Source organism: Anastrepha obliqua, chromosome 5 (genome assembly GCF_027943255.1).
Source record: "Anastrepha obliqua isolate idAnaObli1 chromosome 5, idAnaObli1_1.0, whole genome shotgun sequence".
In the NCBI taxonomy this organism is placed as follows: Eukaryota; Metazoa; Arthropoda; class Insecta; order Diptera; family Tephritidae; genus Anastrepha; species Anastrepha obliqua.
Window position 1 is genome coordinate 62,571,524 of NC_072896.1, and position 26,836 is coordinate 62,598,359.

Below are 26,836 nucleotides of genomic sequence, written 5' to 3' on the forward strand. Positions count from 1 at the left end.
GTAGTTTACAGCCCAAACACCCCAAGACCATCCATTCGTATGTAAAATCGGTCGATTAGTCCGAAAGTCCAGATAATTTTTGATCTGTTTTGTTGTTTTGAGGTATAGTCAAATAACGGTTTCGTATTAAAGAAAATACGATAGATGATACGAATTTCGAATGTCTGGAGAATCTGTTAACAAATCACAACAATTGAATCACAGAACCGATTGTTCGTTTTTGGTGAACGTTAAATCTATTTGTTTCATTTGTTGGTGGAATTATTCGCCATGTTCATCACTTTTAAATTCTACTATGGTATTGTAATACAGAAGAATTCCATTAACAAAGGTCAGAACAGTAAAAGCGCATACAAGGATCAAAGGCTCGCACCTGTTCTCATAATCGTGTCAATATCAAACCGCATTATAAAACAACACTAAACTTCCTTTCACGGCCGCGATAGCTGAATAGTTGGTGCGTGACTATCATTCGGAATTCGGAGAACGTAGGTTCGATTCTCCGTGAAACACCAAAATAAAGAAAACGATTTTTCTAATAGCGAGTGTATTTCTGGCAAGAAAAAGCTCCTCATAAAACAATATCTGCCGTTCAGAGTCGGTCCCTCCATTTGTGCATTAATATCAAGACGCACGCCACAAATAGGAGGAGGAGCTCGGCCAAGGATGTAAGCGCCAATTATATGTATATATACTTAGTCTTGCATAAATTCTGTGACAAATTTTACAATGCATACAGCGAGAATAAATTCGCAGAAAAAGGTTCCATTATTTTTGCTTTTGTTCGTAGGCATTTTCTACTTATAAATTATACTCAGTTTCGCGGCAAATTTCACTTGTTGAGTGGGAATCTAAGGAAATTGGCATTGCATTGATTGAATTACATAGGTGTGGTAAAAGTGCAAGTGAGGTTTATGAATTGCTGAAAAAAACTTAATATTTCGAGAATGTTTGTTACCGCACGATCAAGCGTTTTTCCCAAGCTTCCTGAAGAAATGTTTAATGAACAAAACGACAAAATCTATGCTAAAGCTTCTAAAGATGCAAAAAATCGATGCTATAAAACCGGAAATGCTTGACAAGGTTATGACAAACGCAGAAAAAGATCGCAGTTTGTGATTGCTAATAAAGGTGTCCACTTGATTGATATTGTATTTAAAAAGTAGTAGACACCTACAATTGTCATCACAACGTTCACCACCCCCATACCATCAAGGGAAGAGTGGGAACGATGTAAGATAAAGCGAGTTCACCCGTGTATATGTAGATTAGGCCGGGTCGATTTGTGGGGAGGCAAAAAAATCGCTCATTGCTCTGTGCAAATCATATTCTAGGGATCAAAATAAGAAACTTTGCCGAAGGAGCCATACCTCTAAAACGAATTCTGATGTTCCCCAATTTGGGTCGAACTTTTTAGTTTCTTTTCTATAACTCACTTAAATTAATTTTTTCATTTACATATGTTCTGATTAAATAAATTTCTTAAGAGAAGAAATAGATATTATTATAAATAAATAATAAATATTATTATAAATAAATAAAAATAAAGAAAAAACATAGCCATTTAGCTGATTTTTTCATGTAAAGTCCAAAAATGGTGATATTTTTAAATTGGAGGACATCAGAATTCGTTTTAGAGGTATGGTTCCTTCGGCAAAGTTTCTTATTTTGATCCCTAGAATACGATTTTCACAGAGCAATGAGCGATTTTTAAATCGATCCGCCCTAATGTAATATAGATAGTTCAAAGCTCGAGGGCAGGGTGAGCAGAGGTGTATATTCTGAACAGCTACTATTGTAGTGTGTTTCAGACTGAACTCATGGCAATAATAAAAACCGTGGTATTAGTGTAATTCCATACCTGGAGATGACAGCTACATTTTCATGTGTAGCCAGTGAAAGCCGTTGACAACCTCTAAGGTAGTCATGAAAAGCCACATGTTTCGTAACGAGATGGTTTGGTCATTTCACCCAGAGGTAGCATGGCCTGCTGACCATTGCGACAACGAGGGCACCTGCAGGGCCAATAATATCCAACATGTCCATAAAGGCATCAAGTTGACTGATGAGTAAACGGCGTATCTTTACAGCTACTGTCTAAATGAGGAAGATGAAGAGACGATTTTGGACCTTCTCTGTCACTGTCCTGATCTATCCAGGCGCAGATTTTAGGTAAACACCTTTTTTTACATTTCTAAACGGTTCACATTGGTTTTAGAAGAGATAAAGGCTATGAGCCTAAGTATGTCCCATGGTGGACAACCGCTACAACCTTACCTAAATATCTTGCAAACGTTTAATTATAGTGAATAATTGAGCATAAGCGAAAGATGGCAAATGTAATACCTTTCAGTTGATACACTCGTTTCACCTGGTTTGATCAGTTGACGGACTCTCCCTGTCCTTCGAATTTTTTTATTTTCGCGGCATCTCAAAAACTGCATGACGAATTAAAATTTTAAATTCATGGACTTATTTCACATAAAAATGGGTAGGTCTGGTTACTGAATAAAAAAATCGTTTATTATTTGTAAACAAGTGTTATTTTATATTAATTGGAAGATGGTGAAGCCTGGCCAGTAACTCTTGCCAAATTTTAGTGAAGTACTACCCAAAGTCGGCCTAAGTGACCAGTACTGCAATTCACTAATTTTATACAATTCAAAAATTTGTATTTTTGCTCTAACGATTGTGATATTCACAAACTTATGTTAACTAGCACGAAACAGCTGACCTCTTCTATTTATGCCTACTGTTTTAGAGCGGCATCTTTGTCAAATTAAATTTAAAAAAATGAATAACGCAAAGAAGAATAATAAGAAGACACATTAGCCACACACATCGACAGCTCCTAAAAGAAGCCGCAGCTATAAACTTGAATATCTCGATCCGCACTAAAATATTACATTTACACTTAAACGAATTTGGCTGAGTTTAACTAGCACTCGTGCTCGCCAGCGATAGTTGAGCGCGCCAAGTGAAGCCAAGTGATCTTTCCAACACAGAGGAGGCTCTTTACAAAAAGAGGTATGACTGCATTAAATCCTACATGAGAAGTTTCCTTTTCATCTGCACATACTCCGGGATATGAATGCCGTTATCAGATACCAAACCCACCTAAGGTAGACAAAGAGCTTCAGCGATACTCTGGCACAATTACGTTTTGGATATTAAAGCAGATTAATGCCCGAATTCTGTAAGCGAATCTCATCTCAAGTCACTAAAATTGAGATTATAAATTAGTGACTCTTTTTGTGACTTGAGACGATTTTGCTATTCAGTAGGGGAAAGTCACAAGAGTTTCACCAAATATCATGATGAAAATAAATAGAGACAGTCAGCTGATGGCACGTATCGGCTAGAGATAGTCAAAAAGTTGAGCAAAAATTCACTTATGGATTCCATATGTAATGGAATTTTTTAAACTCATTTATCAAGCGAAATTCTTCATCAAAAACATAAAGAATATGAATATTACTAAGCTCATACAAAATAACGTTTTTAATTTCTGTTTTATAAACCTTTTACCTGAATCGGTTTATCAACAATTCAATTGAGACAAACAAAATTAATAATCGATAAATGTTGAATTGCATATCTATATACATTCCGTTGATATGAACGAGCAGGGAATTCCGCTCAAACTTGTCAAGTGGTTTGAGATCTTGAATAAGTTCCCAGCAGAAGGATATCGGGAATCTAAAAAACCTCCTGAAAACGTCTTCTTCCAGAAGGAAAGGGACTTTTGTGCTGCGTAAACTTGCCGGAATCCGTCTACGCATATTTCTAAAATGTCAATAAATACACAATTATTCGTGTTCTTACGAATTTTTGACCCAAAACATATTACTTCGCTTCATTTTCGCGCTTTTTTTGCAATATATATAAAATAATTAATTCCTCTTCCATATTTTTCGTTTTGTGAGCTGCTCAGAAGTAGATCACTAATTAATGACTTTTTTTGAGACTAATGACGTGAGATTGCTTACTGAATTGCAACTAGGCTCAAAATCAAATTTCACTGCGAAAAGTCTCAATTAGTGACTTGAGACTTCTTACAGAATTCGGCTATAAATATTCTCAAATAGGTATTTTAAGTTAACTAGCACTCACATAGATTGTTTAGCGATTCTTGATTGCTTGCAGATATTAAATACTCGCATTCTTATAATAAATAAAGAGGGAAAGATAAGCGATTTTCAGAAATACTTTCAAAATAATAAGAAATCCTTTCATTTATTTATTTCCTAATAAAAAGAGAAAGTTTTTTAAATACCAACTTCATTTTCGTAAAACCCATAGTTGGAAATTCTAATCTTTTCGCAAACATTGCACCGGTTTTGGCCAGTGTATCCGCTTACTTATTCCTTTCTGTTCCTTTGTAGTATTTGAGTATTTTATTTTGGTGTCGCTTTAGTTGCAGTGAAGGTCTTCCGTTGGAAATCTTTGCAGTAATCTGGGAGCTTGTATGATTGATGAATATTGCGGTTTACACTGGCATTAGCGCCGAAGTAATAATTTCCACTCATCTTTCTTCATGATCCATGGGGCCACAACCGGACAGAGTGCCAGAAACAGGGCCAGATTTCTGAGAAAAGTCCATTAGATTGAGCTCCATGAGATCGGCGTCCGTGAGGATCGTCCTAACAGAGCGCAGCTTCTGGGAAAATTTAACATAAAGCAGTGCCTCTTACCCCAAATCTGCTTAATTAAAATTCAATGATTTGCAAGCGTGGTTCGTTTGTAAGACGATTCATGGTTAAATTATAGACCAAACTGAAGATGTTTGACAGTGAAACAAAGCACGAAACGTGCATCAGCTGTTTCAACCAACTGTTTAAAAAGATAGTAACTAAAAAGTCACCCTTTATTTTACAAAATTGTGACGATAGAAATAGAACTGTAAAATATGTACTACTGTGGGCAAAAAGTAAGGTATTTCTTCTTGTAAATCAATTTCATCCCATTCACAATAATCCCCTCTCGATGAAATACACTTACGCCAACGATTTTTCCAATCCCCGAAACATGCCAAATAGCCCATTTCCGGTGTAGTCATCAGCACCTTCTTCGATTCAGCTTTTATCTCCTCAATCGACTCGAAACGCGTTCCCCGGAGTAGTCTCTTGAGTTTTGGGAATAGACAGAAGTCACACGGAGCCAAATCAGGCGAATATGCGTGGAATTTTTGGTCACGAAGAACGAGTGCAGTGTGAGATGGTGCATTATCGTGATGCAAAAACCAAGAGTTGTTGGCCCATAATTCTGGTCTTTTTAGACGAACTGCTTCTCGTAAACGACGCATAACGGTCAAATAATATTCCTTATTAACAGTTTGGCCAGGTGGAAGGAGTTCATAGTGCACCACACCACGAAAATCGAAAAAAACTGTCATCATGACCTTTATTTTTGAACGACTTTCACGTGCTCTTTTCGGTCTGGCCTCACCTTTAGCACGATATTCGCTTGATTGGTCGGTTGTTTCAGGGTCGTAAGCATAAATCCAAGTCTCATTTCCTGTAATGATGCATTTGAGCTTGTCCTGATAGTCTGAAAGCATTGTTTCACACACATTAACACGACGACTTTTTTCCAAGAAATTGAGAGTTTTCGGTACCAAACGAGATTTGACTTTTCGTAGGCCCAAATGGTCTTTCAAAATGGTTTTCACAGATCCTTCTGATATTCCGATCATATCAGTAAGGTATTTAACAGTCAACCGACGATTTTTGAGCACTAACTCCTTCACTTTATTGACGTGTTGGTCATCTGTTGACGTCGATGGTCGTCCGGAGCGCTCCAAGTCATCAACACGTTCTCGACCCTCTTTGAAGTCTTTGTACCACTTATAAACATTTTTCTGCGACATGGTCGAATCACCAAATGCCTTCTGCAACATGCTAAACGTTTCCGCAGCCGAAATTTCATTCCGCACACAAAATTTGATGGCACTTCTCTGCTCAATCAAATCAGACATTGTAAAAATCGAAAAATGCACTCTTGGTCGTTTGGTAAACACAAGCGTAAATATATTACTGATGATGACATTCATATGAAAGTTGGCCCAGATGTTATTAACAGTGCTGCCAACTCATGAAAAAAATAACTAGAGCGAAATTTTAATCCCGCGAACTTTGACAAATAAATTCACCTTACTTTTTGCCCACAGTATAAATATGGTGATTTGCAATAGTCAGTGTATTAGACACCGTGTTAGCCTTATCGTATGCCATTACAATGTACTGTTCCAATAATTTTTGTCAATGATCGACTAAGGCACCACCTATTGCTTTAAGTTTTTAGTGTCCTTTCTGGCAGCCGACCTTTCTATGTTATGAATATGAATCATTATGCTTCGTAAATATTTAATTTGTCAATAACTCATTTTTTATAATAATGTGACTACGCCGTCGCAAGTACAAATAAGTTGCTAAAATTTCATCGAAATCGGATAAACGGCGGCGCATGAGTTATGAACAAGCAAACATTAATTTTTATGTATGTATTATATTCGATTTTTAGTGAAAGAATTATTATTATAGTAAATGCTTTAATATATTTACAATATCTACCATTTTTACAGCTACTCCACCAGCGCAACGAGTACAATTTATACTTGGAGAGGATGAACACGATGGCATTCGCGAAATACACCCTATCTTTTCCGAAATGGAAGTTTTGGTCAAAGAAGGTGATGACTTTGAATGGAAAGAAATTGCGCGCTGGATAAAATTTGAGGAAGATGTGGAAGAAGGTGGTAACAGATGGTCAAAACCACACGTAGCCACGTTGTTTTTGCACACATTATTCGAACTTCGCAGTTTATTGCGGAGGGGATCCATTATGCTGGATATGGAAGCCAGTAGCCTAGATCTTATTGTTGATTTACTATGTGACAATATGGTAAATAATGGAATGTTTCCAATAAATTACCGTACGAAAATTAAAGATCTGTTGCTCAGACGTCATCGTCATCAGCACGAGTACAGTAAAAAGAACAAGGGTTTGCCAATCATTCGTTCACTTGTTGATATTAGTCGCAATCAGCCATCTTCCAAAAGTAAGTATAAAATTAGAAGTAACACCCTAATAGCTTCCAAGTTTTGAAAAATGTAATTTTATGTATAATAATATAGGCAAACAAAAATTTGTATTCCTTGCAAAAGCATCTGAAATATTTCTCTTTCCATTATTAAATGGCAGACACTAAATAATATACATATACAAAACGTACGTACACATATTTAGGGCTTAATAACCCTGAAAAGATGCATATACTTATGCACACGACAAAATTATATTTTGTACTTACACAATCGACAAACCTTTGCTGAATAAATATGAAATAAACTTTCATTTCTACGGTAGTTAATACAACTGGTCATTGCTAATAATTTACTGCGGGGACTATGACTAAATACCTGAATGTTTTACTAAAATAAGCCCTCCCAGCTACTGCACATGATTGGCCACCTACCTTTTAAATTGCAACTTGGCAATCCCTTGCTTGTTATAATGCTCTGGTGTTACGCTTCTGTTGTCATAAGCAAATCCGTCAATACATCATCAGAAATTTCGGATGTGTTAGCCACCCCCCTCATGAAGTGAAGGCGTCCTCGGCTTCTTTCATAACTCTCTTTAATATCACGATGTTGTTTTGCGGTCATCTCAGGAGGATTGCTGCAATTTTAGCGATGGCTATTATGGACAAGAGAAATGTGCCTTCTGATTGTAACGTGTGTTAATAAGATTCAGCAGTATCGCTATATGATTAAGGTTCCTCATATTTACTTTCCTTGCAGTTGCAGTCCATAGGTCTTCATACCATTTAGTAGGATAGGATTGATAGTACGTAATTTCCCTAGAGTGTCGGATTCATTTTATGTGTGCTTTTATGCATTATGGTATGTACCCGACTAGAATTACAGTGAGGCATGCCGAAGAATCAGTTAGGCCCGAATTAGGCAGGCCTTACTGAGGCACGCCTCACTATTATCTTACCAGGGCCACGTTAGGCAAGGCAAAGATTGGCATGCCAGAACAATACCAAATTTGGTTGTGGTCACGAAAATCTGTGGCAGTGTCTCACTTAGGCGTAAATTGGAAGCTCTAACTGATTTGTAGAAAGACATCCGGAGTATTACCGAAGTTCGGTTTTTCGAAACTGCGCCTAATCAGGCAGATGTGTGGCGATGCCTTTCGGGACTTGGGCCTAGTTTGACTGCCTTATGAGGCGCAAATTTGGAATGCGGTCTGCTTTATTTGCGCCTAATCACCGCCTTATTTGTAAGTATGTTTACTCCGTTGTTGCATGCAATATATTATGTCTATTAATCTTCTATTTGTTACTAAATGGGTCGTGGGATTATATGTACTTAGCAGTAGCTGAGAAGATTAATTGAATCGTATCAGATATGCCGGTCTCAAGCTCCTGACAGCGAGCGATTTCCGTAAGTTTACTGGGTAACCTTTTCACCCATTCTAGTACTAGCATTGACTTGATTTTTTTTTTTGTTTTTTTTTACGAGGTGTAGAAGCAATCGAAAGCCTTAGTCAGTGTCGGACTTTAACGCCACTAAAAGCACCTCAAGTCCGGCGGTTCATCCTACAGGGATACCGTTACGTCTGGAGGCTGTCGTGAGCAATAAGCTCAATCGTCAATTAAATTCGTCTACTGTTTGTCTTGCTGCTTATTATCAATGCGACAGTTGTGGTTGCTGCCGCATTCGTCTCGTGTCGTTCCTTCGCCTCCAATCAATGTTGCGAAGTTCCACGACAATTCGAGTTGCAAAAACTTGCACTGTCCTTCATTTTTCATTCGACTCAAGCATTTGTGGAACTAGGTTAATGGGCGTCAGAAACACACAAGTTGTTCTTGCTAGGTCCTCGCGTTCCTTAACGAATCTGCTACAATGGAAGGTCACATGTTCGACCGTCTCCTCTTCGTCCAAGCATGCTGGAGAATAAAGGATGCCAGCTAAGTCTAGGCGATGCAGATATTTTCGGAAACATCCGTGTCCACTTAATAGCTACGTTAGGAAGAAATCAACGTCCCCGTGTTTCCGACAGATCCACTCGTTAATCTGTGGGATCAACCTAAGCATCCACCGGCCTTTTGATGACTGGTCGCACTTTGATTGCCAGTCAGCTATCGAGGTAGAATGTTCTGCTTGTTTGAATTCATCTGTCGACTTCATACCTTGCGAGCAGTACAACCTCTTCTGTAAGTTTGCCCGGATGTTTATCGGCATTTTGCTAGCTATGGCGCAGATTGCATCGTCCGATACTGTTCTATAGGCACATGCGGTCCTCAACGCACTTGTTCTACTGACCTGGAGTAGTTCTTTAAAATGGCACTTTTTGGCTCCAGCCCAGATTGGAGAGGCGTACAACATTCTGGAGTCTGTTACAGTGGAAATAATGTTTCTCCTGGCACCCTGTGGTCCTCCTAAGTTCGGTAGCATGCCCATAAGTGCGTTGCTAACCTTTGTCGAATTCACACGAACAGGTTTAAGATTTTCCCTAAATGTTAGTCTGGCATCAATGTACATGCCAAGATATTTTATAGACTTCTGGGATTCTATATCGTGGCCACTTACTGACATTGACAGCTTTTCTTCCTGCTTGCTTCTGCTGATCAGTACCAATTCTGTTTTTTGGGCAGCTAGAACCAGGCTTGCGTTATTCAACCAACTTGTTATGGCATCATTACATACATGCTGCAATTTGTCAAAGTGCTTATCAATCACTACCAGTGCGATATCGTCAGCGTATTCCACTATGGTTGTATTAGCGGGTATTTCGATTTTAAGAATGCCATCATACATAGCGTTCCATAGGGTTGGTCCAAGATCAGATCCTTGCGGTACACCACATGTCACGCTGTAGCTCTTTGGGCCCTCCTCTGAATCATACTGCAGTACTCTCTGGTTTAAGTAGCAGCGGATGATTCTAATAAGATACTTTGGTACCGAGAAGCTGCTGATTGCATTCCAAATATTTGCCCAATTGGCCGTATTAAATGCGTTTTTATGTCTAATGTTATAATTGCACATTTTTTCGTCGCTCTGGCGCCATTGAATTTATTAACAGCTTTTTTGGCTAAACGAACTACCATCCCTATTGCATCAACAGTAGATCTGGCTCTACGAAACCCGAACTGATTGTCTGAGAGACCTCCTGGCCCCTCCAGATACTCCCGTAATCTTTCGCTTAATATTCTTTCGAATACCTTCCCAACGATATCGAGCATATACAGCGGTCTGTATGACGATGGCTGATCCGGCTCCTTTCCCGGTTTTAGCAATAATACGAGGCGCTGCTTTTTCCACCTCTTTGGGAATGTACCTTCGGTCAGGCCAAATTATACAGGTTTACAAACACGACCGGATTTGAGTACACCGCCGCATTCGATATGCCATCGAGCCCAGATGCTTTGTCGTCATTAATTCGCGCCAATGTGATTAATACTTCTGGCACTGTAACCGCCTAAATCTCATCATTTTCTCCCACTTGCGTATAAATTCTGCTGCTTTGATGACCACCTTTTCAAGCAGTTCTGGGCAAGTTGGTTGAGGAGCTTGGGGACCTCTTGCTTTGGACATGACTGTCTTATAGGCAGTACCCCATGGATTGTCATCCGCGTCGTCGATCATTTTTTTAAAGCATCCCTTTTTACTTGCTTCTATGGTTTTCCTTAACTTCAGTCGGTGTGCTCTAAAATATATCGGTTTTCTGTTGGCCGGTTTTTTGCATCTAGGCCTTGACACATCACAAGCTGCTTCGATATGACGCACTATCTGGTCGGCAATAATATCTAACGTGCCATCGGTAATTTTTAATCCTTCCCATTTTTCGTTGAAGGCTTTTATGTTAAAAGACCTGGTCTTCCATGTTTTCGCTTGTACTCTGTGGCAGCTTGGCTTTTTAATGGTCTTGCTGATATCTATTGTGATATGGAGATGATCGCTATGCGGGTATAATTTGTCTTCCCGTTTCCATTTGACGTTTATCGTAGTAGCTCGGTCTGCGAAAGCGATATCAATCACTGGCTGTCCGTTGTGGTTCTCGAAAGTGTGAACTCCGTGCTCATTCAATAGCACCAGATCCAGGGAAGCGAAGAAATCTTCCGATAACCGACCTCTCGCTTTTGTTTTCCTGCTACCCCATGCCAGCGACCAAGCATTAAAATCTCCAGCGACCAGTTTTCCCCTGAGCTCTATTTCCATCAATGATAACATGCATGCAAATTGTTCCTGTGGCCATCTCCTCCTGCTTACAGCTCGCGGCATTGTGCCCCGTTGTTCCACATCTCCTGCATTCGTTTGCTCGATCCGGCTCTTTACATGCTGTGGCCATATGACCAAATCCCCAGCATCGGAAGCAGTGCTTTGAGGTTACAACTTCTGACACGCGGCAGCGTATCCAACCAACTCTAAGATGGTCAAGTGATAGGACTCTTTTGGCATCCTCTGCCGGTAAGGAAACATAGGCAGAATGCATACCAGTGTGTGTGGCTCGTGTGCTTTTTATGGAGCCTATTTCCGGCATCTTAGTTTTTGCTTGTTCGGTCAGCGTATCTATTAGTTCTTCAGCCGTGCTCATGTCAGTGATGAGATCTCTGAATTGCACGGTAACCATATGCGTACGTAAATCAACCGTTGCCATGTTTGCTAAGACCTTTTCGATAGTTGCTTGAAACTTTGCAGTATTGGCGTCTTTTTTACGGCTGAGCTCTATCAGCAAACCACCTTTTTGCGTAGGTGGCATAGTTCTGACATTTTCACTCAGCTCTTTTAGCTCTTCATTTGATTTTACTTTTCTCAGTATGTCTGCCCCATCACCAAATCATCTGCCCTGGGTCTTATTGCTTTGGCCACTCGCTTGTGATTTCGTGCATTCTTGTCATTTTTGTTTTGAACTTTTGTCCATTCCTGCTTCTTGCTTGGTGTTGTTGTCGTTTTCTGTGGGTGTAGACCGTTTCCTGGGGTCGGTGCCTTCATTTTCTTTGCCTCTGGCGTTCTGCCCGACCCATTGGTAACGTCCTTTGGGCTAGCTTTACCTCTCAACCTTTTCGCTGATTGTGGCGTTCCGTGCGCTGCTACGATAGGCTTGTGTCGTGGGTCGTTTCGCTGGGATCTTCTTTGGTCCGCTTCCAGTTCCATAGTGATTTCCGTGTGACAGCGCTTCAATATGCTGCACCGCTTCTTCACCTCACCATGTACATTGAGGCGCTAATCACAATAGTGAATTAGTTCGTTCTCCGTTCCGAGTTTGACAACTAACTGGGGTAGTATATCCTCATATGGTAATTTTAAGGTGCAACCAACATCGACATTTGACGGATTCTTGTCATTTGTCACTGGTGTGGTGATCAATCTGGTTGAGCTCCTATCGCATAGTGTGGTGACCGCCTTAGACACTGTAAAGCGGTGCTGCTGAGGAGTCGTAGAAGTTGTGGGGTGCCGCTTGAGGCAGACGCCGCTGGTTCAGTCGTTGCTTTAGTAGGTGGCGAATATTGCATTAACAAACTTCTCCGGAAAATATTGATTTTTTCTGTTGTTGGTGCTGCTGGTGAATTTGTGGTAAATTTGTTTTTTAATGTAAGGGTCCAAACTTAAGACCGCTATCTCCACTCGTGTATGTAGTTTCCTTAAGGCTCCATGATTATCTATGCAAGCAGTGAGGTCATGCGAGGGTTGACCCTGGCCCTTATGGGGTCCAGAGTTCAGAGCCAAGCCCCAACTGGAACAAATAGGGAGTCGTCTCAACCTAACTTACATAGCCTAAGTCCAAGGTAACGAGTATTAAACGTATCCTAAGACCTGCCAGGTTTTATTAAGACGGAGAGTTTGCAATTCTTTCTGAAAGCCCTTTCTACGGTGTTTCAAGCCGCATACAGGGAATTACAAGCCCAGTCCAGGTTTGTCATTTCCAAATGTGTCCAGTATTTCAAAGTCAGAAGGTTACTGGTCTCCATTCTAATTCTCGCCAGCCAGATTACGCGTAAGTTGCAGCCGCTCCTAACCTTGAGACAGACGCTGACCAGAGAAGCCGCTCACTATGAGTCAAACGCTCCTGGATGTTTGTATAGTTCACCAGTCAAAATTTTTCCATAAAATTAAGTTATTTCGCTTTGCTCTTAAATTTGAAAGTGCTGGAGGAGCGGCCCCCATTAATACAGTTTTAAAAATTTTTTAGTCGTCTGCATTTAAAAGACACTCAGAAAACTGGAAACATTCAGATATGTCATTAAGAAAAATTACAAAGAACAAATGCCCCACAATGGTGCCTGTGGGACACCGGAAGAGGCAATAAAAGGATAAGAGGATATATTATCGACAACACATTCACGATTGAAAAGGTAAGACTTAATCTATTTCAGGAAAATAGATTGAAACCCAAAACTTATTTGTTTTGAGATTAAGGTTGAATGGCAGACTTTATCGAAAGCCTTGGAATATTTTGTCTTTATGGGGTTCTTCCAGCCTGCTGGCATGCCTGCCTATACGACAGTGCCCTGTTAGAATCAAAAGAAGATTTCTCATGTCCTTTCTGTTCAGTTGTAACAGTCAGCTTGTGCGGCTCATGTACCATTCTGGCCACGTCCTCCTACTTGTTGTACAGGGAGTGAGATCAAGAACGTTGTTTTTTTTTTGTTTTTTTGTGGGAGGGGAGGATAAAAATATCAAAAACATTCAATTTATGCCGTCGCGCCAATGATATGTGGGGCACGTTCCCACTAAAACAGAGCTCCCCTCTTCGGCTGACTTCCTCCCCGGGACCGAATTTGTACCACATCGAGGGTGGAACCGTGATTGTGGAAAACAACCACAAAAGAAACCTGCGTCCCGGCTCTCTACCTATGATGTATGGAGGTTATACGTCGGTGATAGTCTCCATTACTCCATTAAGAAGTAAATGGAACTTCGAAAGTGTGCGGTAATATCGTGTGCATTACCGTCTTGTCTGCGTATGATATGGTCGTGAGTCATTAACTCAAGCGTCCGTAATTGTTCTCAGTATGTCTGAGGCGGTCGCCGTAGCCGAATGGGTTGGTGCGTGATTACCATTCGGAATACACAGAAAGAACGTAGGTTCGAATCTCGGTGAAACACCAAAATTAAGAAAAACATTTTTCTAATAGCGGTCGCCCCTCGGCAGGCAATGGCAAACCTCCGGGTGTATTTTTGCCATGAAAAAGCTCCTTATAAAAATATGTGCCGTTCGGAGTCGGCTTGAAACTGTAGGTTCCTCCATTTGTGGAACAACATCAAGACCGACGCCACAAATAGGAGGAGGAGCTCGTCCAAACACTCAAAAAGGGTGTACGCTCCAATTATACTCGTATATATATTTATATGTCTGAGTCGACCTCCTCTGGAATTTCATGTTGGCTTTAGCACTTGTCGGGAAGTTCGGTGTGATCAGACGCGGCTCAGGGCGTTAATATTATTTTGCTTTAGCTGCCGATACTGAAACAGCTCTATTGTTCGCCTTTCTTCATCCTGCTTGTGTAGCGTACGCAATACTTGCTTGGAAAACTTGCATGCAGCATCCAAGCAATGTTTTGAAATGCACATACTGCCAGTTTAATTAATCTCACTTGGCTGTCTTCCAAGGATAGTGGCTAACTCCTCACGTTCTCTTGCGAATCTTTGACAGTAGACGAGTAGGTGTCGTGCGCCTTCAACATTCTATGGGCAGATGACACTGAAAGCACCCGTGTCCGCTCATGGGAGAGGAAGTAATCCACTTCTCCGTGTCTTCGCCGTAACCACGTGTTAAGGTTAGGGATAAGCGTCCAGCGGCCTTTAGAAGAATGATCCCATCTTCGCTGCCATTCGTCAAGTGACGCCATTCGCCGTGCCAACTTTTGGTCCGTTGTAGGTTTTGCTCCTTGTCTTGAATAGAGATGGTTTAGTTCACGTTCTCGGATATCCAGTGGAATTTTTCCCGCAATCACGCAAATTGCATCATCAAATACTGTCCGGTATGCACAGGCTACTCGCAAAGCATTCACTCTATAAACATGTCTGGCCCCTCGTAGGTGTATTTCTCGGGCTTGGGACCAAATAGGAGCGGCATATAACAGGATGGAGTCTCTCACAGTAGATAGAAGTCTCCTTCTTGCACCTTAGGCTCCCGCAACGTTCGGCAGCAACTGTGTTAGACCATTTGCATCTACGGCGCCTTTCGTACTGACTTTCACCGTGTGCTCTTTGAAAGTCATGCGCGAGTCAATCATAACCCCTAAGTACTGAATCGCCGGCTTGGACTGGATGTTGAGACCTCCGACATTTACCGTGAAACTCTCCCTCTTCTTCTTTTTTCTCAACAAGACTGCTTCAGTTTCTCTGTCACTGAGTATTTCTGAGGTCCGTCATCTGTGTCGTATTCAAGAATCCTGCCATCGAGATAGGCCCGGATATTCCGAAGCAGGTACGCAGGCCCTCCAAGACCACTCAGTGCTGAAAGGATTAGCGTCCAATTTGCTGAGTTGAAAGCGTTCTTTATGTCCAACCCTATGACAGCGCAATATTTTATAGAGCCGGAAGCCCCACCTGTCCTGTTACCTCGTTACCTTTACAGGGCTCTGGGGTGGAAAAGGTAAGGGACCACCTTTCCCAGCAAGACAGAGCATGTGGGTTGGGAGATTTTTGGTCCTCTCACTTTCTTCATAACTGTCCTATATACTTTACCCATGGGTCAGTATTTGCGGATTTTCTTAATTCAATTAATTCCCTGTTGCAATGTGTGCCGGGCTTCTTTACGAAGGGCCTGCTGAGCAGGATAAGATGGCCGGCGACGCGCTCTTTGAGCTCTTCTGTGAGTTTTGTTACATCGTTTTCGAAGTTTCGCAATTTCGTCTGTCCACCAATATACAGGCTCCTGGGGTGAAGTTCCTCAGCGTCTTGGCATCGCTGCATCGCAGGCTTCTTCCAATCGCTTTGCTACTTGGTTTGCTCGCTGTTCTGTAGGTTCAGGGCCAAGTACGACCCGCTCCAGATCGCTGGAAAGATTCTGCGTCAAAATCATTCCTCTCCTTGCACTTTTCTTGTCGGCTTGGGCGTGCGAGTTGTGTACAGGTCCATTATGACTGCATGGTGACCACTGTGGGTGTACATGCTTGAAATATGCCACTGCATGCGAGTTGCCGTGGATCTATTGGCGAAGGCAAGCTTTATGGCTGATCGTCTAGTACCTGTATCGAACGTGTGGCATCCTGGCGTGTTTAAAAGCGTCAGATCCGGACTAGCAAACGTTTCTTCCAGTATTCTTCCTCTGGGGTTGGTCCGTAGGCTTCCCCACGTGGTCGACCACGTGTTAAAGTTACCTGCAATGATGATAGGTCTTCTTGTGAACCATCTGGCTTGCGGTAATATTTCCCGGTATCCAGATCGCAGCCCCGTATATTGCATCAGCTAACCAGTTATAGGTGTCAATAGCAGAACATGGTTCGGAGATTAGAGTGATGTCAGCTTTAAGCTCGCTCATATTCCTCCACAATATATATTGAGCAGTTCTGCAATGGTTGAGGTTAATTTCTACTATCCACTGCCTCCTGGAATCTAGAACATTTTCCCTTCGTTGTGTGCACCACAGCAAAGTGCACATCTTTCTAGGTTCTTGCATGTTGCACGCTGTGGCCATCCTCACCGCATCTTCTGCAAAGATTTGGTCTATCAATTCCTTTACATTTTGTAGCTACATGTCCATACTCCCAACATTTTTAGCATATAATCGGGGATGTTGGTTCCGATAGCGAGCACCGAACCCATCCTACACGGAGATGTTTAAAGTCTAGAACCATCGTGGCGTCTTCTGCAGGGAGCGATATGTATGATGTCTGCGCACCTCCATAATCCATTTTTGCCAATCTTACAGCAGAGTCTTCTGATCTCCTGACTTTAGCTTGTGTCTCTAGGGCATCCAACAGCTCTTCCTTGCTGCTAATAACCGTTATCAAGGCTTTTATAGCGAATAGTCATAATGGGGGTCTTCACTTGCACCGATGCATCTTCCTTAAGTACGCCCTGTATTGCTGCTTGTAGTATACGGGTACTTGTGCTTTTTGTTCTGCTGAGCTCAGGCAAAAGCTCTCCTTTTTGGGTATGCCTCAATGTATGGACCTCTTCAATCAGCGACTTTATGGCATCATTGGCTTTGACCGCCCGTAGGATATCAGCATATGGCATCTTTTTTGATTTAGTCGTAATGAAGATTGCATCAGTTTCGTCCGAATTATTTTCTTCGAGAGTTTCTGTTGGGCCTTTTTTGAACCTTGATCCACTCCTCCTTCTCATCCCTCATCCTTGGGGTTATCTTCGTCCCCGCACCAAGGGACTTTTGCTTCTTTGCAGCTGGGGATTTAGTTTTTCCTGCTTCCTTAGGGCTAGATTTTGTCTGACTCTCTTAGTGGCTTGGCTGATATCCACTAGGCCTTCTGCAAGGGGAGTCTTCATCTCTTGGGTTGAAGGATTCTTTTCATCCAACCCCCTCCGCCTTTCCTCTTTGTCCATCTCCAGCATGACTTCAGTATGAAGTCGTTTGATGATGCTGCACCGCCTGATTACAACTTTATGCATATTTATCTGTGCAGAACTTCTGCAACTCAATAATTTCTCTTCCAAGAGACATTAAGCGTGCTTTCATCAATTGGGCTGCTGGGTCACCGTCTGCGGTTGAATAAGAGCTGCACCTCTTACTGGTTGTGACGTGGTTGTGGGTGCACCACGTTCCATATCTTGTTGTGTTCCCAATTCAGCTCTGACGTCCATAGCCGACACAGTTCCAAAAAAGCTATCAATGAGCGTACTGCTTGGCATTGTGTAGCATTCTCTAGTGGAGGCTGCAATCGTCTTCGGTGTCCCCACGATGAAAACCTCCATCTATAGATTAATTTTGATTACACGTACTAGGGATCTCGCTGTTTTTGTGCCTTTTTGAAGTGGTGACGGTTTCTCGATGTCTTTAGGTAGGTGCTCCGTTGTTTGCTTCAGAGGATTACTCTTGCTTGGCTAGCTTAAAATAATAAATAATTGTTGGGTCCCCCCTTAACTCCGCTATCCCAGTTCATTCGTACAGTCGCCTTTATGACCCGTGGTTATCTTTGCAAAACAGGGAGGCCGACGCGAGGGTTGACACATGGCCTTATGAGTGCATGTGTTCAGGTCGTGTGTTCAGAGCCGAGTAGGCGTTAATAGGGAGCAAGCTCAACCTAACCTCTACCACTAAGTTAACGACGACGAACTGAGAACGTACCTCAAGGCCTACCACGCTTTTACCGGGGGCAATTGTAGCAATATATATACCGCAGTTTCTGTGGGGTTTCAATCCACATACTAATGGAACAGTCACTACAGTTACCAGCTCCCATAAACAATTCAAATCGTTTTCCAGTGACGTAATAACAGAATCCTACTGTGCTCAGATTCCAGTATCCGTTGTTGTAGCATGAAGTCGTCAAATGCCCGTTTTGATTACTTTTAGTCAACCTTCCGGGGTGGTTCAGCCCTTAATTCTGAGTCAGACGCTGACCCAACAGCCGCTTACTAAGCAGTTGCTGATGTGATCTCACAACTACATAAGTACTTACATTTAGCATCTTCTTGGTTGAAACACACCTCCAAGCAGGTGCCAGGTAGTTCAACGCCTCAATGACAATAGCGTTCCCATCGCCACCAAACCTTTGCTATACCTGTTTTGCTCAGCCCATTGGCGTTAAGTTGATGCTCAAGATCAATAGGCCGACATCTGGATTATAGTCGCCGTTTATAACAGGCATACCTTACCGCGGGCAAATTCTAACTCTTAGCCCGCTGGGACGAGGTCATAGCACGTTGGCAACTTTGATGGTGTGTTTGTCTATTAGCAGCTTACAAGTTGCTAAAGGTATATGTAGGTATGTTCGCTTTATCTGGTTGGGTCGGTAATGTGGTACCCAATCTCGCTAGTTCATCTGCTTTGCAGTTACCTTCTATGTCGCTGTGACCCGGCACCCAGAGCAGGTTTATTGTAAAGTACTGTAATAGTTCTGTCAAAACGCCGATACATTCTTTGACTGTCTTGGAGCTAATATTAGGTAGTTGTATTGATTTCAGGGTCGATCGGCTATCTTAATATATATTTATTTCTCTTGTAGTGAGAACATTTTTTTTTAAGACCAACAGCCTTTCCCTGATAGCCAGAGTTTCAGCTTTAAATACGCTACAATGATCCGGAAGCCAGAGTGAAGGCCTCCGCCTACTTCTTCATTGAGCTTGGAACCATCAGTATAGTTACTGATTCCACATCTATTGTCCTTTCCCCCTTTTTCCTAATCTTTTCTCGTTGGGAAAGTTGTACTAAAGGATGTATTTAAATGCAGCTCTAATGAGTTACAAAAATCTGTCGTTTGATGTAAGAAGGGGTATTCGTCAAGTATTCTTGCGTAACCTTTCCTTTTAGTGGCTAAGTAAGAAGATTCTCTTAACCTAAGTGCCGATTTCGCCGCCAGTTGTTTGCTGTAGGCCTAATAAATGCAGCGTGATATTCATCGCTGCCGTGGGTGTAGTCTTTAGTGTCTCGTTTATGCTTTCTAAACATTTTTTTTTCTCAAGTGTTGGCCACCAAACTAAGATACCAAATGTCATGATTGGTCTTACCACTTCCGTGTATAGCCAGTGAACTATTTTCAGGGTTAAGCCCCATTTTGCTCCCACAATTGCTTTGCATGTATAGAGTGCTGTGGCTGCTTTCTTTATTTCGTTTGTTTCCACGATAGCTTCCCATCTCATAATAGTCCTAGGTAGCTTGCTTCTTCCCTGACTGACAGTGTAACTCCACCTAGGGTGGGGGGCTTAGAACAAGTATCCTGTGGTTTCTGGTGGACATGATTAGTTCTGTTTTGTTGGGATTTACCCTAAGACCACTCGATTCAGCCCATCGGCTTACATCGTTCAAAGCGTATTGCATTATATTGCAGAGGGTATCTGGGAATTTTCCTCTTATTACTATTGCAACATCATCTGCGTAGGCCACTACGTGTATCCTCCTCTCCTCTAGATCCTTTAACAATCGATTCATTGCCAGAATTCAAAGCAGAGGAAAAAGTACACCGCCCTGAGGGGTACCCCTCCTGTCGGATCTGCGTATCGTCAAGAGACCCAAGGTCGAAATTACGAACTTGGCTAAAAGCAACTGTTCTATAAATTTCACAAGTCCCTCGAGAATAGCAAGAGTACAAGTTTATGCTTGCCGAATTGAATGACGTCAACATTGCGAATATACAAACAAAAGGAAGGCAAATTATTTGTTTGTGAAGAGGAAGAATAAGCGAAAACAATAGAAACTGCCAAACACAAGAAATTATACACATACACACACAATAATTTTCTTGCCACGACATCTATATTTCGTGATTTCACAGCTTTACACGCGATACTTAACTTTTATTAGTTTGTTTAACTTAAAAATCGCCAAAACTAAAGTAGCGGTTTTCGGAAGACACAACTTACTTGGCCTTATTTCCAACACTTAACTCCTTTACTTTACATGTCCACGCTCATTTTACGACTGAATACGCTATACGCATGCAACTCTTCTTACACACATGTGCTTAATAGCCATCGTAATTTCTAGTTCTGAAGTTTTAGATCTAGAATTCGGCGAATTCCGTCTCGCTCTGCTGTCACCTTCAAGACGAATGCGTGTTTCGCGTGGCCTTTCACTCGCTCCAAATGTTGTCAGCCGATTCGCGATGTTTCTCGTTCGCAATACTGCCCTCCGCTTAAGTCTGATCGTACCGATTAGACACCAAATTCTTCGATGCGCCACTTTGACTTCGACCTGTCCCACAGTCTCCTTCCACCTGAATTCGTCTTCGGTAGGCTGCGTAGTTCTTCTGATTGCGCGGCCTTCTGGCTGTCATCAATTTCAACTCTTAATCAAATTCGTTTGGCAGGTGGCGCACATTATTTTCTTCACCAGCGGCGCGACTGTCGTCCTCCACTAACTCAATGATGTATCATCTACTCTTTGCATCATTGGCATTATCATCATTATTTGGCTCATCAACTGCATCAGCAGCCTCTTCACAAATGCGGTCTGTACCCTTTTTATCGATGGCTTGTATTCTCTTTTAACAAATTGCTGCTAGTGCTGCAATTACCGTTGGCTTCAGACTCGTTTTTATCCATTTTCAATGCATTTGTTATTTCGCTGCTATCTATTTCGCTCGTATCTTCTGGCCAGTTCTGTCTAGCCAAAGCGAATTTATGTTTTTGTTTTGGTATCTCATTCAGTCGGTATTATTGCCAGTCGGCTCTCGAAGTTTCCCGGTTCATTACAATATGTAATAAGAAAATGCTGCATTGCCGATGCTCAGTTAGTCTAAACAGATTTTATTACCTACATCCCTGCGGTAACATACGAATATACACATTCCTGTCGATTGGAATTTAAGAATGCTGATACTGCAATATGTGCCAATTATCGCGGGATTAGTATTCTAAATATCGCCTATAAGCTTCGCCATAGAACCTCGTGTCTTAGGTACATTTTTCATTAGTCTAGTCCTTAGCAAATGTTGAAAAACTAGACTATCTTCATTGACCGCTTTAATACACTTTTTGACCAGTCTAATTTTATGTGCAATGGCGGCAACAAAATGTTGTAGTGACCTATAGTGGCGTTCTTCTCGTAACAGAAAGTATTTTTTAAAGTACATTTTAAAGAGAATCAACATCCCGAGAATTTGATGTTCACAAAAAATGTGTTTTGTGTAGCTGGCTTGCAAACCACTAACAATGCCTAATATCTTCAAATCGCCACACAAACTCCACTAGTATCATACTTAATCTTGTGTAACAAATGTGCAAGATTGTCTTTATTCTCAGTGGTTTACTTCGAGTATGATATTAGAAAAGCCGAATATTAACTGCCGTTTTACAATTACAATTTGTGCCGTTTTATATTCTAACGGTTGTCCGTAGCCGACAAAATTGCTCTCCCAACCCAATAAATGCTCTAGACCGTCTGAATACATCAGGTAGCGGCTTCCCAGTTACTTTACTACAGTTACTTACAGTTACTTAATATTTCGCGATTTTGACAAAGTTGACGTCAGGCTCCATTCCAATACAAAACAAACGAACAAAACAAACAAACGGAAGAGAACTTTCATGTTTGTGAAAATTCAGTGAATGGTTTGGTAATATTGTGATTTTTTGTGACATTCAAACGAAGCAAACTAATGTAAACGAAGTGCTATGTGATGGTTTCTAACTCTATCTCACGAATGATTTACTCGATATCCTGAATCAATATTGGATTATTAGCGTAGCATCATTTCTTCACAACCGACACAAAAAAGTCTAAGGCTGTCAAATCGCATCTCCTAGGTGACCAATTAACAACGCGGAAACGGCTGATATCACGATTACCGAAAGATCGATTGTGACATGGCGCGCCATGCTGCTGAAATCTTTAATTTCCGGCTACAAAAGTTTGTTTAAACGAATTATTTGACATTGGCCGGGTCGATTTGTGGGGAGGCAAAAAAATCGGCCATTGCTCTGTGAAAATCATATTCTAGGGATCAAAATAAGAAACTTTGCCGAAGGAATCATACCTCTAAAACGAATTCTGATGTCCCCCTATTTGGGTCGAACTTTTTAGTTGCTTTTCTCATGTAAAGGCCAAAAATGGTGATATTTTGAAATGATTGTATGGGGAACCCTCCAGGGGAGTTCCAGGGGGTGTGCCACTGGTATGGGTGGATCGGCCGTCCAAAGTTAGTGGGGGTCGGTCATACATTTGGACTCGATTGGAGCACTCTAAATGGGTCTAAGTGGGATTTTTCGTTCGACCCAAATTGGAGGACATCAGAATTCGTTTTAGAGGTATGGTTCCTTCGGCAAAGTTTCTTAGTTTGATCCCTAGAATACGATTTTCACAGAGCAATGAGCGATTTTTACATCAACCCGCCCTAATGTATATAGTACTATGTAGCGCATACTATGTACAAATGTCAGCCTTGTAACATAACTAAAAGGATTGCTTTTCCGGTTTTTTTAACAAAAAATATATAACCGCTTAATGTATTATAAAATTACATATTTAAAAATCATGTGAGCTCTATTAAAAAAATATTTTTTTAAATCCTTCAATGAAAATACTTTGAAAATAGGGGAAGATATGCCTAAGAGCCCTAGTAACGCATGTATACAATGTAACAATAGTTCAAGCGATTTCAACGAACATGCCACCAACACAAATTTCATGCGGAAAATCCCGTCCGGCGCTGAGGCAAGTAACATCCTTATCGGCGAAGTGGATTTCCTGGAAAAAACTTTAGTAGCATTTGTTCGATTAAATAAATCTTCATTTTTGGGTGATTTAACTGAAGTTCCAGTACCAACACGGTTTGTTATCAAAAATACTAATTTAAATCAAAATTTCATTAAATGAAAATATTTCTTTAGTTTCATTTTTATTGCGTTGGGAGGACCTGGCAGTCAAAATAATCTACAAGAAATCGGCCGTGCCATCGGAACTCTTATGTCTGATGAGATATTCCATGAAGTTGCATATCGTGCCAAAAAAACCGACCACTTAATTGTCGGTATAGATGAATTTTTAGATTCAGTCACTATATTACCTCCAGGCGAATGGGATCCAACTATAAGAATTGAACCTCCAGCTGTTATACCTTCGCAAGAGGTACGTAAACGACCACCTGAAATATCGAAAGAAGAAGCAGATGATGAAGAAGAAGAACAACGGTTACGTCTAGAGTCTGGATTAGTGCGTACCGGTGACCTTTTCGGCGGATTAAGGAATGACGTTAGAAGGAAAATCAAGTGGTACTGTACAGATTTCAAAGACGGCTTTTCAATGCAGTGTGTTGCCTCCTGGATCTTTTTGTACTTTGCTTGTCTGTCTCCGATTATAACATTTGGTGGCTTACTAGCCGAAGCTACAGGAAAGAATATAGCAGCTATGGAGTCATTGGTTTCCGGATTTGTTTGCGGTATGGGGTACGGTCTATTTTCGGGACAACCACTCACAATTTTGGGATCCACCGGGCCAGTACTAGTATTTGAGACTATTGTTTACGACTTTTGCCAAAGTCAAGGTTGGGAATATTTGACTTTTCGATTTTGGATTGGTACTTGGATAGCTGCAATACTACTACTTTTAACAGCTGTCGACGCCAGCGCTTTGGTTTGTTATATTACTCGCTTCACCGAGGAGAATTTCGCTACATTAATTGCATTCATTTTTATATACAAGGTAATAGTTTTCTCCATTTTAATGAAGAACTTAATAATACTGAATAAATATTTTTTTCGCTTTAGGCTGTTGAAAATGTTTGGATGATAAAAAGCAACTTTCCTTTAAGTAATCCAATTTATGATTGTATTTGCACACCACCACCTAATAGTAATTACACAATTCTGGATTATGCAAAATATGACAAATCAACTTGCTTGGTAAGTAGATATCAGCCCATATATACATTTTTTAATCTTGTCTTTATTTACAAACATCCGCCAGCTCAACAATGGAACTCTTGTCGGCCCTGACTGTTCTCATCCAAGCACCGAAAATGTCTTCCTTATGTCACTTATTCTCTTCTGTGGTACCTTTATAATGTCTGTCATATTAAAGGATTTTAAGAATGCGTCGTATTTTCCGTCATCTGTGCGTCAATATATTAGCGATTTTGCCGTTATTATTGCAATATTAACAATGTCATTTTTGGACTTTACTATGAACATTGCCACACCGAAACTCGATGTACCCCATGAATTTAAACCGACCTTGAGCTCACGTGGTTGGCTTGTACCACCGTTCACGGCAAATAATCCTTGGTGGACGGCAGTCATTGCAGTTTTTCCTGCAATATTGGGAACGATTTTAATCTTTATGGATCAGCAAATTACATCGGTCATAATAAACCGTAAAGAAAACAAACTTAAGAAGGGATGTGGTTACCACTTGGATTTATTTATACTATCGATCTTAATACAAATATGCAGTATAATGGGTTTACCATGGTATGCAATTTTTAATTTTAATAGTTTTCTAATTTTATTTGATATGCATTGTGTATACATTTGGTTCTGTGTCTATTAGGTTTGTTGCCGCAACTGTTCTTAGTATAAATCATGTTAATTCATTAAAACTGGAGTCGGACTGCTCTGCCCCAGGAGAGAAGCCAACATTTTTGGGTGTTCGGGAGCAACGCGTAACACATGTTTTAATATTCCTAACAATCGGACTGTCAGTTACTTTAACTCCACTGCTTTGTCATATTCCAATGCCTGTGCTTTTCGGCGTATTTCTTTACATGGGTATAGCATCATTAGCGGGTTTACAATTCTTTGATCGAATACTCATAATGTTGATGCCGGCGAAGTATCAGCCCGACTTTATGTTCCTTCGAAAGGTAAGATCCTACAATATAATTATATACTAATATTATTGCCAGGAGAACCAGAGCATTACTTATCCAACTTACTTACTATATGATTACATTATTATAGAAAGTCTTTAAAATAAGTTAATAACTACAGACAATATTTGTCACCTGTCCTAAAGTTTGAAACGGAATGACTACAAGGATTTCAAATACGTTGAAAGACTAGTGGTGGCTACATAAAATTAAAACAAAATGCATACCATAGACCTCAACAATTATGATCAGTACAAAGTACCAATATATTGCTTAGGTTTATGTCATGACGGCCAAAAAAATGTATAGTCGAATATTTTTCTAAAATAACCACTTTTAAAAATTGGTTAAAATTTAAAATAAAATATCCACTCCATCTCTTTCCTATGTTTTTAAATATTTTATTTCATATTAAAGGTGTATGCAAATGTGCTTTTTCTTAAAATTTAATGAAACTTATTTCAGCTAAAGCAATCGGTCAAGCATTTGCAAATTTATTCAAACTTAAGGTAAAGTAATTTTAAAGAAATTAAAGCAACTTATTTAAAAATCTAATAAAGAAACAACATTCACTTTTGGGATACATAATAAGTAAAATTTCGTATTAGTACGAGGTGTGCCTTGTATATTTCGGGATTTAGCAACCCTGGTGTTGCAATCTGGCAACTGACAGCTGTATCGCAAAGTTTGACATTTTTTGGCTTTTATGTACTCAGAACGTTTTGAAATACCAGCGCTATTTGTGTTGTTTACAGTAACTTAAAAGACTCATCTCGGTCCAAAAATGGAATTAAATCGTGAACATTTTCGTCCGATTATTTTTTACAACTTTCGACGTGGATTAACTCAGCAACATTGTATGGATGAACTTAATTCATTTTTTGGCGATGAAGTTCCATCAAGGACCAGTGTTTATCGATGGTATGGTGAATTCAATCGTGGTCGTAGTTCACTCCAAGACGAATTTCGTGAAGGTCGTCCAAAATCAATTGTTGTTCCGAAAACCATTGATGCTATGCGCGAACTGATATTGCAAGATCATCATGTGACTTATCGTGAGATTGAGACAATCTTAGGCATAAGTGGGACCAGCATACATTTAATATTGCATAAACATTTGAGTGTCAAAAAAATTTGTTCGCGTTGGATCCCACACAATTTGTCAATCGCTCAAAAAAAAAGTTCGTGTCGATTGATCGAAGGAAATGCTCAAAAAATACGATCGCGGGGCTTCGAAACACGTCTATGACATCGTGACAGGTGATGAATCATGGATTTACGCGTATGAGCTCGAAAGTAAACAGCAGTCGACTGTATGGGTGTTTCAAGATGAGCCAAATCCAACAAAAGTTGTTCGCGCACGATGCACTTCCAAGCAAATGGTCGCCTGTTTTT

General features: G+C 40.7%; 1 protein-coding gene across 2 annotated transcripts in view; it reads left to right on the forward strand.

Annotated features, from left to right (window-relative positions):
* LOC129247215 (electroneutral sodium bicarbonate exchanger 1) overlaps positions 1-26,836 on the forward strand; it is a 108,303-nt gene that overhangs the window by 39,688 nt on the left and 41,779 nt on the right. For both annotated transcript variants that reach the window (XM_054886239.1, XM_054886241.1), the window contains exons 4-9: positions 6,584-7,060; positions 23,171-23,405; positions 23,466-24,276; positions 24,342-24,476; positions 24,541-25,043; positions 25,123-25,435. In XM_054886239.1, coding sequence (XP_054742214.1) covers positions 6,584-7,060; positions 23,171-23,405; positions 23,466-24,276; positions 24,342-24,476; positions 24,541-25,043; positions 25,123-25,435 — 2,474 coding nt within the window. The remainder of the gene's footprint in view (positions 1-6,583; positions 7,061-23,170; positions 23,406-23,465; positions 24,277-24,341; positions 24,477-24,540; positions 25,044-25,122; positions 25,436-26,836) is intronic.